Source organism: Dipodomys merriami, unplaced genomic scaffold (genome assembly GCF_024711535.1).
Source record: "Dipodomys merriami isolate MVZ:Mamm:240054 unplaced genomic scaffold, mDipMer1.0.p SCAF_7, whole genome shotgun sequence".
Lineage (NCBI taxonomy): Eukaryota > Metazoa > Chordata > Mammalia > Rodentia > Heteromyidae > Dipodomys > Dipodomys merriami.
Genome location: NW_027206290.1, coordinates 65,147,444 through 65,161,351, shown reverse-complemented (window position 1 = coordinate 65,161,351; position 13,908 = coordinate 65,147,444). Strand labels below are relative to the sequence as shown.

Genomic DNA, 13,908 nt, shown 5'->3' with positions numbered 1-13,908 from the left:
ACATTTCCTCAAGAAAGAGGTCTGAAAACTTATCCTCTCAAGGACTGAGGGGTGTGCACGTATGTGTGAAGACAGGAAATGGACCGGGAGACTCTCCCTGCCCCCTTTTCTGATACTCAATATTTCCACGTGGCTTCAGTGAGGGACAAAGTTAAGGACAAAACTTGAATACAAGCAAGGGCCAAGTGTGCACTTTCAGATTTTCCCCTCCACGATTTCCAGCACCCCAGGAACTTTGGAAGTGGTAGGGAACATGAGAGGGAGAAAAGGATAAAATAGAATAGAAGGATGCTTCCCCGTTCTTCTGCCTACAGAGAAATTCTGGTGTGACAGGGGAGAGGGCGAGGTGAAAGGTTATACTTTTTTTTTCAGAGAGTCATAGACAAGAATACAGTTACTCAATGTATCAGCAAAAAGTAAATCTTGTGAGTGAAATAAGTGATTAAGTGATGTCAGAAAAACTATTGTAAAATGCCTCGGCCTTTGGTGCCCAGGCCTAGGCCTAAAAAGTTGAGTTTTCAGATGAAAGACTAATTTCTTCACTTTTTTTTTTTCAACCTAGGGATGGACAATGAAAACTTGTCAGAATCAAACATAAAAATCTTATCTAAGCACTTCATGTCTGGCTCTTTCAGACCTTTTCAGGTCTTTCTAGTCTTCCTTTTCCCCCTTCTTTCCCTCCATCTAACTCTGGGCAGCATTCCGAAACCCTGGCTCTTTCCTTGAATGCTGAGCTTCCACACTGGGGCAGGTGTAGTGGGACAGGATGCCAGCAGAGCAGGGCTGGAGAAGGAAAGGAAGAGGGTGTTTGGCTAAGACAAACCTGCCTTGGGACCTTTGTTCCACTGGTTATTGGCCACATGACCCTGAGCTAATTACTTAACCTGAGCCTGTTTTTGCCTTCTATGGGACTATGGGAGAACTGCAGGAATGGCTGTATATAAACTCCTGATCACTTCTGTGATAGGTTTCCTACTTCTCAGGTCTTTGACTATTCCTTTCCTCTGGATATATTAATTTGTGTCCTGGTGCTTTGTCAAAAGATAGATCTGGAAGGAAATATGAGCTCCTGGTAATGCATAAAACTTGGTGACCAGTCAATGAGAAAGGAGTTGATAGCCAAGGTTAAATAAGGTTTAAAGTCAACCACTGAGTAGCCACGTGGTCAGTCAGTCCCTCCTCATGCCACTGGGGAGGAGTCAGAAGGTTGGCACAGTGAGAAGTAGCATGGGTCATACTTGACCTTGTGCTCCTTTTAAAACACACAAAGTACTCACCTTTAAAGACAAATCAAGCTGGACAGGAGACAACCGTATTTTGCCATATATACCTTTTACTTACAAAAGTCATAGAAATAAAATCGTAGAAATTGACATAATAACAAGTAGAGATTTTGGGCATCTATGATAGGCAAGAAACCAACTGGTAGTAAAAACCATACATTAATTTTAAATTTCCATCATAGAGAAGTCAAATGACCTTTTAAAGCCAAAGTAAAAACATTCTTTTAAAAAAAACCCTCTATAAACCTAAAATCCGGGGCTGGGAGGGTGGCTCAGTGGTAGAGCGCTTGCCTTGCATGTATAAGGCCCTGGGTTCGATTCCTCAGCACCCACATAAGCAAAAAGAAAAAAAAAAGCTGGAAGTGGCGCTGTGGCTCAAGAGGTAGAGCGCTAGCCTTGAGCTGAAGAGCTGAGGGACAGCGCCCAGGCCCAGAGATCAGGCCCCACGACCGGACCCCCCCCCAAAAATTTTAAAAACCCCTAAAATCCTTAAATTGGTCTTTGGAACAACAATATTTTAGATTTTCTTGTCACACTTGTTCATCCCTTGGGATGTTGCTGTGTAATCGCAAAGACAGAGCTCCTCTGAAAACTGTAACAAATAGAAATTGGTTAAAATCTGTCAATTCCTTGGAGCATTTTCATAGGTGTGCCAGCCAATCAGAAAAGGCTATAGGAAGAGGACTGGACTGAACTGGCTTTGTAAAGTAAGTAGATTTGTCATTAGCAGGGAAGAAGTAAATGTAATCAAGGGGCCTTCAAAATTTTTTGTTTGGGGGTGCATGCACCATACTGGGACTTGGACTGACAGCTGTCCCTTAGCTATTATGCTCAAGGCTGGTGCTCTACCACTTGAGACACACCTCCACTTCTGACCTTTTTTTCTTGGTGGTTAATTGGAAGTAAGTCTCATGGACTTCCCTGCTTGGGCTGGCTTTGAACAGCAATCCTCAGATCTCAGCCTCTTGAATGGCTAGGATTACAGGTGTGAGTTGCCTGTCATCTGTCAGGGGGTGCTTATTTTAATCTGGTGTCCATTATAACTTTAGAGACCTGTCTAAAAGGTTCTAAAATAACAGAACCCAGGGCTACAGAGAAATGGCCAACACCAAATTTAACACAGGATGCTTAATAGTAGGTTCTACACAAAACATTCCAAATTAAACCTGTTGTCAGTCAGATTTTCTAGGTGTCTTAAGCACTTGTGAGCATTATGCTAGGCCTCAAAAGCTCAATGCGTACGTAGAAGGTTCTCAAGCATTCACTTTTTAAGGCTGAAGGGAATTTGCAGAAGGTAGCTCTGGCTCAGTGCCAGGGGTTCTCTAGCCAGGGTAGTCTGCCTGTGATTCCCAGAATTGCTGAGCTATCACTTCCCAGATGGTTGTGTTGGAACATAAAGCCACAGTGGGGGCTTGTGGGACTCTGAGCTCAGGCCAGGCCCCCTGAGGCCGCAGCCTCAGAACTGAAAAGGGAATTGGAAGGCCTCATCCTTCCAACTCAGATTCTTTGTGTGGCACAAGGACATTTTCTAAAAACAAAATAAAACAATATCTGAGATTACCCCTTTCCTTTACTAACACTTTTTAACCTTCTCTAAAATCCACCTGCACTTTCCACCACCACCAAACCAAAGCAGCTGTCACCAGGCTGACACTCCACTCAAGGTAGATAGAGCCAATGAACAGCTGAGAAAGAACCCCCCAGTCCCTTCTTGGCTTGTGATTTATAATACCACAGGTGTTTAGGGAAAAGGCCAGAACTTAATAACCATGGATACCAAGCCAGGGGGAAGACACAGATGAGGTGTGGAGAAGCTTTTCCCTACCATCCTGGCCAGATGGGCCTCTTGAGGTAGCCAATGCTCATCAGACCTTGGACATTGTGCTTTTGAAAACAGGGCTGTCCTTTTCTTCCTAGCCAGTGGGGTGAAGTCCTGCCTGGAATCCTTGCTGCTGGGATTTGTTTTATGTGTGAACAAAGAACTGGGTCTGTCTTCCGGAGCCCCAAGTCCAGAGCACAAACCATAGAGATGTGGACCTGGGCTGACAAAGTGATCTCCCTGTGTCCCTGAGTGACCCATGTCTTCAAGAAGAAGCCAGATGTGGTGGTGCACACCTATGCATACAATTCTAGCATTCAGAAGGCTGTGGTAGGAGGATCATGAGTTTCAGGCCAGCCTAGGCTACATAGTGAAACTCTGTTGGCCCCTTTCCACCAGAAAGGACGTTAATGTATATAAAGGGTCCCTCGAAATGGGGATTTTGGTGGCAGCAGTAACATGAGAGAGCCAATGATTAGCCCCAATGGATCAAGAGTCACCTTGACAGTTGTCTCTGTAGACAGACAGCACTGATGATTACTGTTTTGGCTCCTGGGACCAGTTAACCCTATATTTTTCCTTACATCTCCTTGACCTCCAGGGGGAAAGTGTGTGTATGTGTGTGTGTGTGTGTGTGTGTGTGTGTGTGTGTGTGTCTGTGTCTGTGTGTCTCTGTGTGTGTATGTGTGTGTGTGTGCTCCCTCTGCCATTTTGACAAGATGAGAGCTAAGATCAGATTCATTGAGGAAAGACCCATTTCTCTTTATACCCAAGTTTTGCTGTGTGTGGTTTTTTTACCCTTCTGTCTTTGTTCCTGACTTACAAAGAGGCCAAAACCCACACGGTTAACTTCTAGGCAACGTTTAGCAGGTGCTGTAAGTCACCAAGATATAGCTATGTGCTGGGCCACAGAGCAATCTTGGTATCATCTTCTCCTTCGATAGAAAAGGCCACAAAGACCCCTGACACTTCAGGTAGCACAAGGAAAAGTAAGGCCAGGGCTGGGCCAGCAGTGTGCCCAAGTGAGGTGAGGATCCTGGTATCCATGGGTGAATATATTCTATGAGTCTGGAATCTACCCACTGGGGAAGCCATGGTGCCCAGGGAGAACTCTCCATGTCCAGTAGGCCAAGCAGGCAGCCAGCTTCCACTCAGTCCTGGCCACCTGTCAATTTATGAAAGAGGTCCTCATCAAGTGTTTCATTCTGGTCCTTGGAACGGGTAGACAAGAAAATGTAGCCACCGATGTACTCGTGCACAATCTTGCAATCTGCACTCAGGCAGGTGAAGGCGATGGAGACATTTTGATCAAACTCGATGGCTACCTGGAAGAGGAAGGCATGGATAGGCTTAAACTCTGACAAGGAAGGATGAGAAAGAAGCCGTTTTGCTGGAGATGGCTCTGGAGAGCTGAGACTGCAGAGGTGGCCAACAGGTGCCCCCCTCTCCCCCCCTCCTTCAATCTGACACTTTGGGAAAACATGACTTCTTTGCGCCCTCTTGTGGTGCACATTTTATGCACACCTGACAAAATACTGTCTCCCAACACATATCCAATCCATCAATCTGTTCCATCTACAAATTTAGATATAGAAATTTCCTAAGCCCTCCTGTGGTGAGGAACAGAATGTTTGAAAAATAGAGAATTATAAATCTGTCTGAATGTTCCAATAGCCATTGACTCTCCTTTCCCAGGGGAAAGTCATAAACTCTAAGCACCTGAAGACTTAAGAGATTCAGCTGGCTCTTATTCTTGTGCAATGCTCACTGGAACCATCTGTGGATGGTTAAGACTGATGCCTGATTCCTGCTCCTAGATTTAATTGGTCTTGGGTGTGGACTGGACTGTAGTATGTTAAAGTTTCCTAAAAGGGTTTTTTTTTTGTTTTGTTTTGGTTCTGGGGTTTGAACCCAGGTCCTTGTGCTTGCTCTGAAGGTGCCCTATCACTTGAGCCATATTCCTTTTTTGAATATGGTCTTGCTTCTTCTTAGGCTGGCCAGGACCATGATCATCCTATTTATGCCTCCTGTGCTTCTGGGGTGGCAGGTACATGACACAACATCCAGCTTTTGTTGGTTGAAATGGAGTCTTAGGAACATTTTGAGTTCTTAGGAACCCAAGCTGGCCTTAGACTTCAATCCTGATCTCAGCATCCAAAGTAGTGAGGATTAAAGGTATGGTCCACCATGCCTGGCTTGCCAGAAGATCTTAAAATGCTTTAAGATGCTAGAGCAACTGCCTTGGATATCATGTGACCTCTGACTTTCCTTCCGCACATGTGTTCATAGATGGTGGTTAATGCTACTAAGAGGAATCCAGGGTTCTAAAACAAAGTGGGGGGTGGTGGTCTCTTTTTATTCCTCTATATTATAGGTTTGTACTGGAAAAATGAGAATGGCAAAGGAACAAAGGATTCCAAATTAGCAACATCAGGTTGTTCGGCATTAGCAGTCCCTTGCTAGGATGTAGTTTTCATCCAGAATCTTCTACCATGTAGGCTAAACCTTTTTTTTTTTTTTTTTTTTAAAAAAAACATTCCTGGGGTTTTTTTCTTTGCCATTCCTCAGGGCCTGGATGCAATAAGGCTAGTGCTCTACCACTCGAGCCACAGAGTTACTTCTGGCTTTTTCTGAGTAGTTTTATTAGAGCTAAGGGTCTTGCGACTTTTCCTGCCAGGGCAGGCTTCGAACCGTGATTCTTGTATCTCAGCCTCTTGAGTAGCAAGGATTACAGGTATGAGCTAAGCCTTTCCCAGTTACTCTGTGCATCCACTTGCTCCTTCAGGCAGGTAGCTGAGACTTTGGGGCTACAACCAGTTAGATCTCTCTCTCTCTCTCTCTCTCTGTCTCTGTCTCTGTCTCTGTCTCTGTCTCTCTCTCTTTCAGATGAGGCCTTGTTTGGATTTATTTTGCATAGTAGTTCTAGTGAGTGTGCTTTCTGCTAAGTAATGATCAGCCTGAATCTCATATACTCCTCTGAAAACTAAACGGCTCAGCAATTTTAGCCTAGCTGTATGGCAAGTCTTCACAGAAACTCAGCCAACTTGTGATGTTAATTCAAGACCATCTGGCCTATACTTGCTAGGAAACTGCCCGAATTGCATATGACTGGTTTAAGTAGACAATTACTTACATGCCTGTGGTTTCTTAATTCTAAATTTCAAAAATCAGAATAATCTGAAATTCTAAGGCAACACACTTTTGTATGCGTTCAGCCCAGACTACCAGAAACTTCTATTTTACCTGTCGGATTTCCCAGTTTACGTTCCATTGTTTCATATTGGTGAATCTCCATGTTGTAATTGGAATCCCAGTGATGGCATCAATTCGAATCAACCGATTGTATGAAATCCCCAGAATGTCATCTTTCTTGCTTCCTCTAAATCTGAAGAGAAAAAATATAACACTAATTAGGAGAAACAATTGTAATTCACAGGCAATTTTTTTTAACATATTTGTGCTGGTAGCTTTATCTGGTTTTTTTTTTTTTTTTGTTGTTGTTGTTGTTTTTGGGTCCGGTCATGGGGCCTGAACTCTGGGCCTGGGTGCTGTCCCTCAGTTCCTCAGCTCAAGGCTAGCGCTCTACCACTTGAGCCACAGCGCCACTTCTGGCTTTTTTCTTTTTGCTTATGTGGTGCTGAGGAATCGAACCCAGGGCCTCATGCATGCAAGGCAAGCACTCTACCACTGAGTCACCTTCCCAGCCCCACAGGCAATTTCTTAAAGAATGGATAAGAACATTTCTAAAATATCTTGGAAGGAGAATAAGGGATTAGCCTTCAAAAGGATGGTATTTTTACTATAAAAACAGAATATAAACAATAGAGGAAGCTGGGCACTGATGCTCACACCTATAATCCTAGCTGAGATCTGAGGATTGTGGGTTGACACCAGCCAGGGAAAGAAAGTCTGTGAAACTCTTTTCTCCAATTAACTAGTAAAAAAGCTGGAAGTAGAGCTGTGGCTCAAGTGGTAGTGTCAGCCTTGAGTAAAAAAGCTCAGGGACAGCTCCCAGGCCCTTAGTCTAAGCCCCAAGATCTCCAGACTAACACAAATAGACACATAGATAGAAACATACACAAAGAACAGAGAGAATTAGGCTATCTTGAAGACATTATTATTATTATTTTACTGGTGGTCCTGGGGTTTAAACTCAGATGAGCTCTTGCTCAGCTTTCTTGCTCATGGATGGTACTCTAACACTTGAGCCACATCTCCAGTCCTGCTTTTTGTTGGAAATGGAGTTGGGGACCCAGGGAGACTAGGTAGGATCACACTGGACCTGACTCAGGTAGTGTCAGTGGGATGATGTTGCGCATGCTCTGATAGCAGAGCCTGTAGGATTTGCCAGGAGACAGGATATCAGTACAGAGAAACAGCTGAGTGAAGAATGATTCCGGGGACTTTGGCCTAACATCTAGGAGAGAAGTTACCTTTAGTGAGATGTAGAATAATTCAAGGAGACAGGACAGATTTAAGGGGGAAAGATCAGGGTTTCTGGACATGATGAGATGAGATACCATTCATTAGCTAGACAAGGGAAATTGGATGTAAGACTATTCAGTACAAGAGAGAGCTCTGTGTTCAAGACAAAACACTTCACAGCCATCAGCATTTAATAGAGAGAAGCTGAATAAAATGGCTGAGTCCTATAAAGGTGAGTGTAGATAGAGTGTTTTAAGACCCGAGGTCTGTGCATTGCAGTCTTCTCTGAGAAGATGAGAAAGAACCAGCAAGGAATGTCAGAGAAATGGCCAGGGAGGGAGTAAGAGAGTCAGCTGTGTTAGGAACAAGTGGGTCAGGAGGCTTTGCTTAAGTCAGGTGCCACAAGGACTGAGAGCTGATGGATTTGCCTATGTGAAGGTCATGGATGACCAATGCTGACCTTGATGAGACAAATTAGGGCCAGTGAAGTAGGAGGAGATCTGTCTGGGTGAGCAGGAAAAATAAGAGAAAGGAATAGGAGATGGTGGATGGGTACAATATGCTTAATAGGTTCTGCTGTAAAGTGTTCAGAAATGGGGGACAGCAACTCAAGGGGCATGGAAAGACAGGGTGTGATATGAATGTGGGTGTTGCAGAAGAGAAGAATGTAATTTCTAGTTGAAGATTACCTTCTATCTTTTGTCTCTTTCATATCAGTTCCCCTACCCCCAGTACTGTGGCCTGAACTCATGGCCTTGTGTTCTCGCTTAGGCTTTTTGTCCAAGGCTGGCATTCGACTTCCTAAGTCACAGCTCCACTTCCAGCTTTTTGCTGGTTATTTGGAGATAAGATATTTAATTCTGTTTGCCAGACTGGCTTCAAACTTTGATCCTCAGATCTCAGCCTCCAGAGTAGCTAAGATTATAGGCATGAGCCATTGGCCCAGTTCCTGTAACTTAATGTTTTTTTTTTTAAATTGTTATTATAAAGGTGAAGTACAGAAAAGTTAAAGGTACATAAGTCAGGTAAAGGGTACCTAAGTTTCTTTTTGGACAATGTTGCCCCCTTCCCTTGTACTCCCCCAGTTTTTCCCTCCCATCCCACCTACAAGTTGTATAGTTCATTTTCAATGTCTAGTAAGTACCACTGTTGGATTTGTTTACCCTTTGTTCCTCCATTTCCGGTTACTTTTGAAAGATTACTTGTTGGGAATCATTCTCATACCTCTTACAATGCATTGTGTTACCTTCATGCTTAACATTGCAGTTAAGTTAACCTACTTCTTGCCCAGCCTGCTCCTCTCCAGCATATACAAACCCTGTGGGATGTCTCTTTCCTCCAGGGAGTTGTGAAGCAGAGATTCAGGTTTCTTGGAGTGAGCAGAACCTTACACATGGAGTCTATTCCAGACCTGGCTTCTGATCTTAGCAAAGGAAGATTTTTACCGGATCTGTTGCTGTTATTTCAGTCTCACCTCCATAAACACGTGTTGGAGATGGAATTACAGGAGATAGGAGGTAAAGGGACAAACAGTCTACAAAGAGGAAGTAATTGTCCTTGGACTTTTGCAGGGCCAACCTACATGGCATGGTTTATCAGGAATGTGAATTGCCATGGATTCACTAGATTTTCTCCACAGAAGAGGTTCAGAATGCCCACTGAGCATGTGCAGGAGCTAAGGATCTATAAGGTCAGAGAAATGCCCAGGGACACAGGTAAGACTGAAGGCTAGGCTGGGTGTTCAAGTTTTTCCCACTATACAGGTCTTACTTCAGAGTTCCTAGTAAGGGTGTACATATGTGTGTGTCCAACACAAGTTTATTCTTCCTCATGTGGGGTGTGTGTGTGTGTGCTCCTGTTTTGCATTCTAGGCAGGCAGTGTACTTCCTGAACTATATCCTTAGTCCTTTTTTTGTGCTAGGGGTTAGTTACATAGTTTAGGGTGACCTTGAATTCATGATCCTCTTGCCTCTGTTTTTTGAATACTGGGATTTCAGATGTGTACCAACATGCTTGGCTTCTCCAATTCCTTCGCTAGGATGGATAAAGCAGAATGAGCTGCTTATTTGGGACAAACAGTGGGAACAGATATTGTATGACATGCTTCAGTGTACAGAAAAGTCTGAATAAATCCCATGCTAGTTGAGGTAGGAGACAACGGGTTTGGGTGAAGAGCCAAGAAAACAATGAAAAATGTATTTTTGTACAAGCCAATACTTTAAAGTACAAACCACTCTTCTAATTTCCAAGAGTAAAATGAGAAAGTGACAGAGTATCTGCTGTGCTACAGAATTAAACATAAATTTTGCTTCAGTGTCAGTCTTCCTTACTGAGTAAAGAAAAGAAATATAATTTGATGTTTTTGTTTTGTCGGTTGTGGGCCTGAACTCTGAGCCTGGGCACTGTCCCTCAGCTCTTCAGCTCAAAGTTAGCCCTCTACCACTTGAGCCACAGCGTCACTTCTGGCTTTTTCTGCTTATGTGATGCTGAAGAATCGAACCCAGGGCCTCATGCATGCAAGGCAAGCACTCTACCACTGAGCCACCTTCCCAGCCCCAGAAATGTAATTTGATTGATTGCTTGACTGATGTTTGTCAGTCATGGAGCTTGACCTCGGGGTCTGGGCACTGGTCCTGAGCTTTTTCACTCAAGGCTAGCAGTCCTACCACTTTGAGCCACAGTGCTACTTCTAGTTTTCTGGTGGTTAATTGGAGATAAGAGTCTCATGGAAGTACCTGCCCAGGCTGGCTTTGAACTATGATACTCAGATCTCAGCCTCCTGAGTAGCTTGGATTACAAGTGTGAGCCAACAGTGCCTGGCTTGTAATTAAATTTAAAAGGATGTGTATGGTCAATATTTTGGAAATCAATCATGTCACATGCTAGGCTGAGCTATCAGATTACCAACAAGGACACTGGGTTAAATCACAAGGCGTTCCCCTGACTAGCAAGTGACCTTGACAGGTCATTGAAACTCTTTTTTTCTGTCTCAGTATTCTCATCCGTAAAATACAGGAATGTAATAGAGGGCCCCCTACAGAGCTTTAAGAGCTGGAATTCTTCAAAGGCCAAGGGGAATGAATGAATAGGTGACTACCCAAAAAGTCTAGGGGAACATTAAGATGTGGGATTTGTCTGAGCCTCTGTCTGGAAACCTAAATGTTTTATAAAGCCGCATACAGGCAGGGAGGGGAAACCTGTCAGGAAGAATGTCACAGATTGCATAAAACCAGCAGCTGGCATTTTGCCCCTGGTTTTGTAAAGGTAGTTTCGCTAAAGGAAGAAAATCTGCTTTTAAGACATATTTTCTTTCCCATGATTAGCTGAATCCAGGGAGTGTTAGTACTTTAGTTAGAAGGTATGGAAAACTTTCTTTTCTCTTAGCCACAGTCCAAAGTGTTTGAACTACTTTGTGAAAGGACAAAATTCTAAAATACGAAGAGGTTGACATTTTAGGCTAAGAACAAACTAGGCTTTAAGAAAGTCGCCTAAAATTGTCATCTGGGCACTTGGAGGGCTAATGCAGGAAAATCACAGGCCAGCCTGACTACATAGTGACATTCTGTCCCAAATACCCCTACCTCCCTCCTCAAAGGAAAATGAACCCTGTAATCACCTGACGAGGTAATAGGTGAGGCCAAATTCCGGAAGCGATTGCCATGCCTGGATGAACCGCAGCTTTGCTTCAACCAGGGACATCTGGGCCACATTCTGATGAGCTTCCAGGATCCGGGTGGCCAGCTAAGCACAAACAGACTCTCCTCAGTGGTTTTTAATCATCACATTAACCACAGCCCCAAACAAGAACACGCAATAAAAGCTCCATGTCCATTTCCAGGCAGATAATTCACTCTCATTCGTTCTTCCATTCTTTTTCTACACTATGATTCGAGAGGAGGTACAAGTCAGTTAACACATTCATTTCTATGGTTCATAAAAATGGGGAGTTAAGCTGGGTGCCGGTGGTGGTGGTTTATGCTCATAATCCTAGCTACTTAGGAGGCTGAGATCTGAGGATTGTTGTTTGAAGCCAGCCCAGGCAGAACAGTCCCTGTGAGAGTCTTATCTCCAATAAACCATGCAAAAACTGGAAGTGGAGCTATGGCTCAAAGTGGTTGAGCACTAACCTTGAGCAAAAGAGCTCAGGGACAGGGCCAAGGCCCTGAGTTCAAGCCCCATAAAAACCAAGTGAAAAAGGGGGAATTTTGGGTTCCTCTTTTTGGGTTATGTGGAGTGTTCATGAGGGTAATCCTACCTTACTTACAAAGCTCATGTGTGCAGCTTTTATGGAGGCCTATGTTAATGTTTAACTTACAGAAACAAAATAATTTTATTCTTAATTAAAGTCAATCCGGGACTACCATCATGTTCAGACAGCTGCTGAGTCACCTCTCACCAAATGAACAGTAACTTACTAAAAGCATCTCATACCTAGAACATAGTTAAGTTTCCCTAACAAACCAATTTTTAAGATTAGGGTCTTAAGTAGCTGGAATTCCTCCTTGTATTTCTGAACACAGGTCATCTAGGCAAATAAATGGCCAGGCAGGATTAGCAGTACCTGTTTAGACTTGTGTTTTTTGGCACACCGAGGAGACACAAAACACTCCGGGTTCATGTCCATGTTTTCAAGACTGGAAGCCATGTGAACAGAGGAGTTGCGGTTTTTCATCCTCAGAAAGGAAAGGATGTTGAGGACCTCAGGCTGGTAGGAGCTGTCTGCCATGGTTTTGCCCTTTGATGCCAAAATGCAGGCAGCCATCCAGCGGGCATATTGATTCTCCTGCAACAAATGGCAGAGGGCACAGGAACAAGGTCAAGTGCAAAGCCAACTTTCTGTAATTCTAGAGCAGGGCTTGGGTTCTATGACACAACTCCAGGCATCTATAGCTTTTGAGTGTTGTATTGCGTTTCTAGATGCTCAAGGGCTGAGAATAGCAATGGCAGCGTTGACCTATTTTGTTCAGAAAACTTTGCATTTGAAAACAACCCAAGGATTTTAGGTACCAGTGGTTCATGTCTGCAATCCTAGCTACTCAGGAGGCTGAGATCTGAGAACTGTAGTTCAAAGCCAGCCTAGGCAGTAAAGTCTGTGAGACTCTTATCTCTAATTCACTGCAAAAAGATGAAGTAGAGGTACAGCTCAAGTGGTAGAACACCAGCCTTGAGTGGAAAAGCTCAGGGAGGCCCTGAGTTCAAGCCCTTGTATCAGAACAAGAACAACAAAAAGAACCAAGAAACAAGAACTATCAAACACAGACAGGTAAAACCCAAAATTACCAGACAACTTCCTAAATACGCATTTGCATTTCATCTCATCTCTGATCTCTTTGGCAAAAGAAAATAGTGAAAATCATTAGTCAATTTCCTACATTATCTATTTCCTAATCTTAAGGTAGCCGTCCGGGATGTAACAGGATCTGACGCCGTGAGTGACGGTCTTTACTGTTGTACAATGTTTGTGCTTTTTAATTTTTATTTTTATTTGTCTGAGACCCAGACTTGAACTTGATATCTGCTGCTTTTGATCACTGCCTACAGCTCTACCAACCAAGCCAGGTCTCCAACCCCTTTGTGCTCACTTTTGACCTCAAGGAGTAAACAGTCCCAGCAGCTGCAGGATGCAGTGAATACAGACATTGCTCACATCCCAGCAGGGATGGTACGCTGTATTTCTGGTCTCAATTGCTAGCCTCCTGATACTCATACCTTTTCCCATGGAACCCTATAGTCTAACTCCCAGCCTTTCACCTGTTTTCATGAATGGGGCCAATGGCATGTGTGTGCAACTGATGGCAGGCCACATTTGGCAGCAAATGGGTTGTAAGTTGCCCTCTTGCATATCTATCATCACCATGACAAGAGCTCCCGCCTCCCTCCCAGATAACCTGGGGTCCAGAATCAATAAAATCAGCGCAAACTAGACCTGTGGCTTAAAGCAGATTTGACCAGCTAATACCAGCTTGAAAGGACAGATCCCTTGCCCAACTGTAGATCTTTCAGTAACAAGTGTTGATTACTAAATGCCATTGTAATTTTGTCATACTGGGATACTTGTTACAAAGCAGGAGCTGGCTGGCACAATACTGCTCTATTTTGAGAAAGTAGCTCACAGAGATAGTTTGGTCTCTCCTTTACCAGGGATTGAGGTATGAGTTCTTAATTTTAGGAAGTCCAAAAGCATGTCTATACAACCACTCGATTTCTCACTCAATCTATTACCCAATAAATTGCCTAAGATATATAACATTTCATCATATAATAGTTTTTGTGTGACTGTAGACTAATAATAAATGTCTGAAGCACGTTTAAGGTAGGCTAAGCTAGAATGTTCATAGATTAGGGGGAGTAAATGCATTTTGATGTCATGGGACTTTCAAG

General features: G+C 43.6%; 1 protein-coding gene across 2 annotated transcripts in view; it reads right to left on the bottom strand.

Annotated features, from left to right (window-relative positions):
- Nucleotides 1–2,987: 2,987 nt before the first annotated feature.
- The window catches only part of Fermt1 (FERM domain containing kindlin 1), a 42,598-nt gene continuing 31,677 nt past the window's right edge, over nt 2,988–13,908 (bottom strand). For both annotated transcript variants that reach the window (XM_070006774.1, XM_070006773.1), the window contains exons 12-15: nt 12,089–12,310; nt 11,144–11,268; nt 6,346–6,487; nt 2,988–4,427 (exon numbers count right to left, since the gene is read on the bottom strand). In XM_070006774.1, coding sequence (XP_069862875.1) covers nt 4,254–4,427; nt 6,346–6,487; nt 11,144–11,268; nt 12,089–12,310 — 663 coding nt within the window. In that variant the 3' untranslated portion in view covers nt 2,988–4,253. The remainder of the gene's footprint in view (nt 4,428–6,345; nt 6,488–11,143; nt 11,269–12,088; nt 12,311–13,908) is intronic.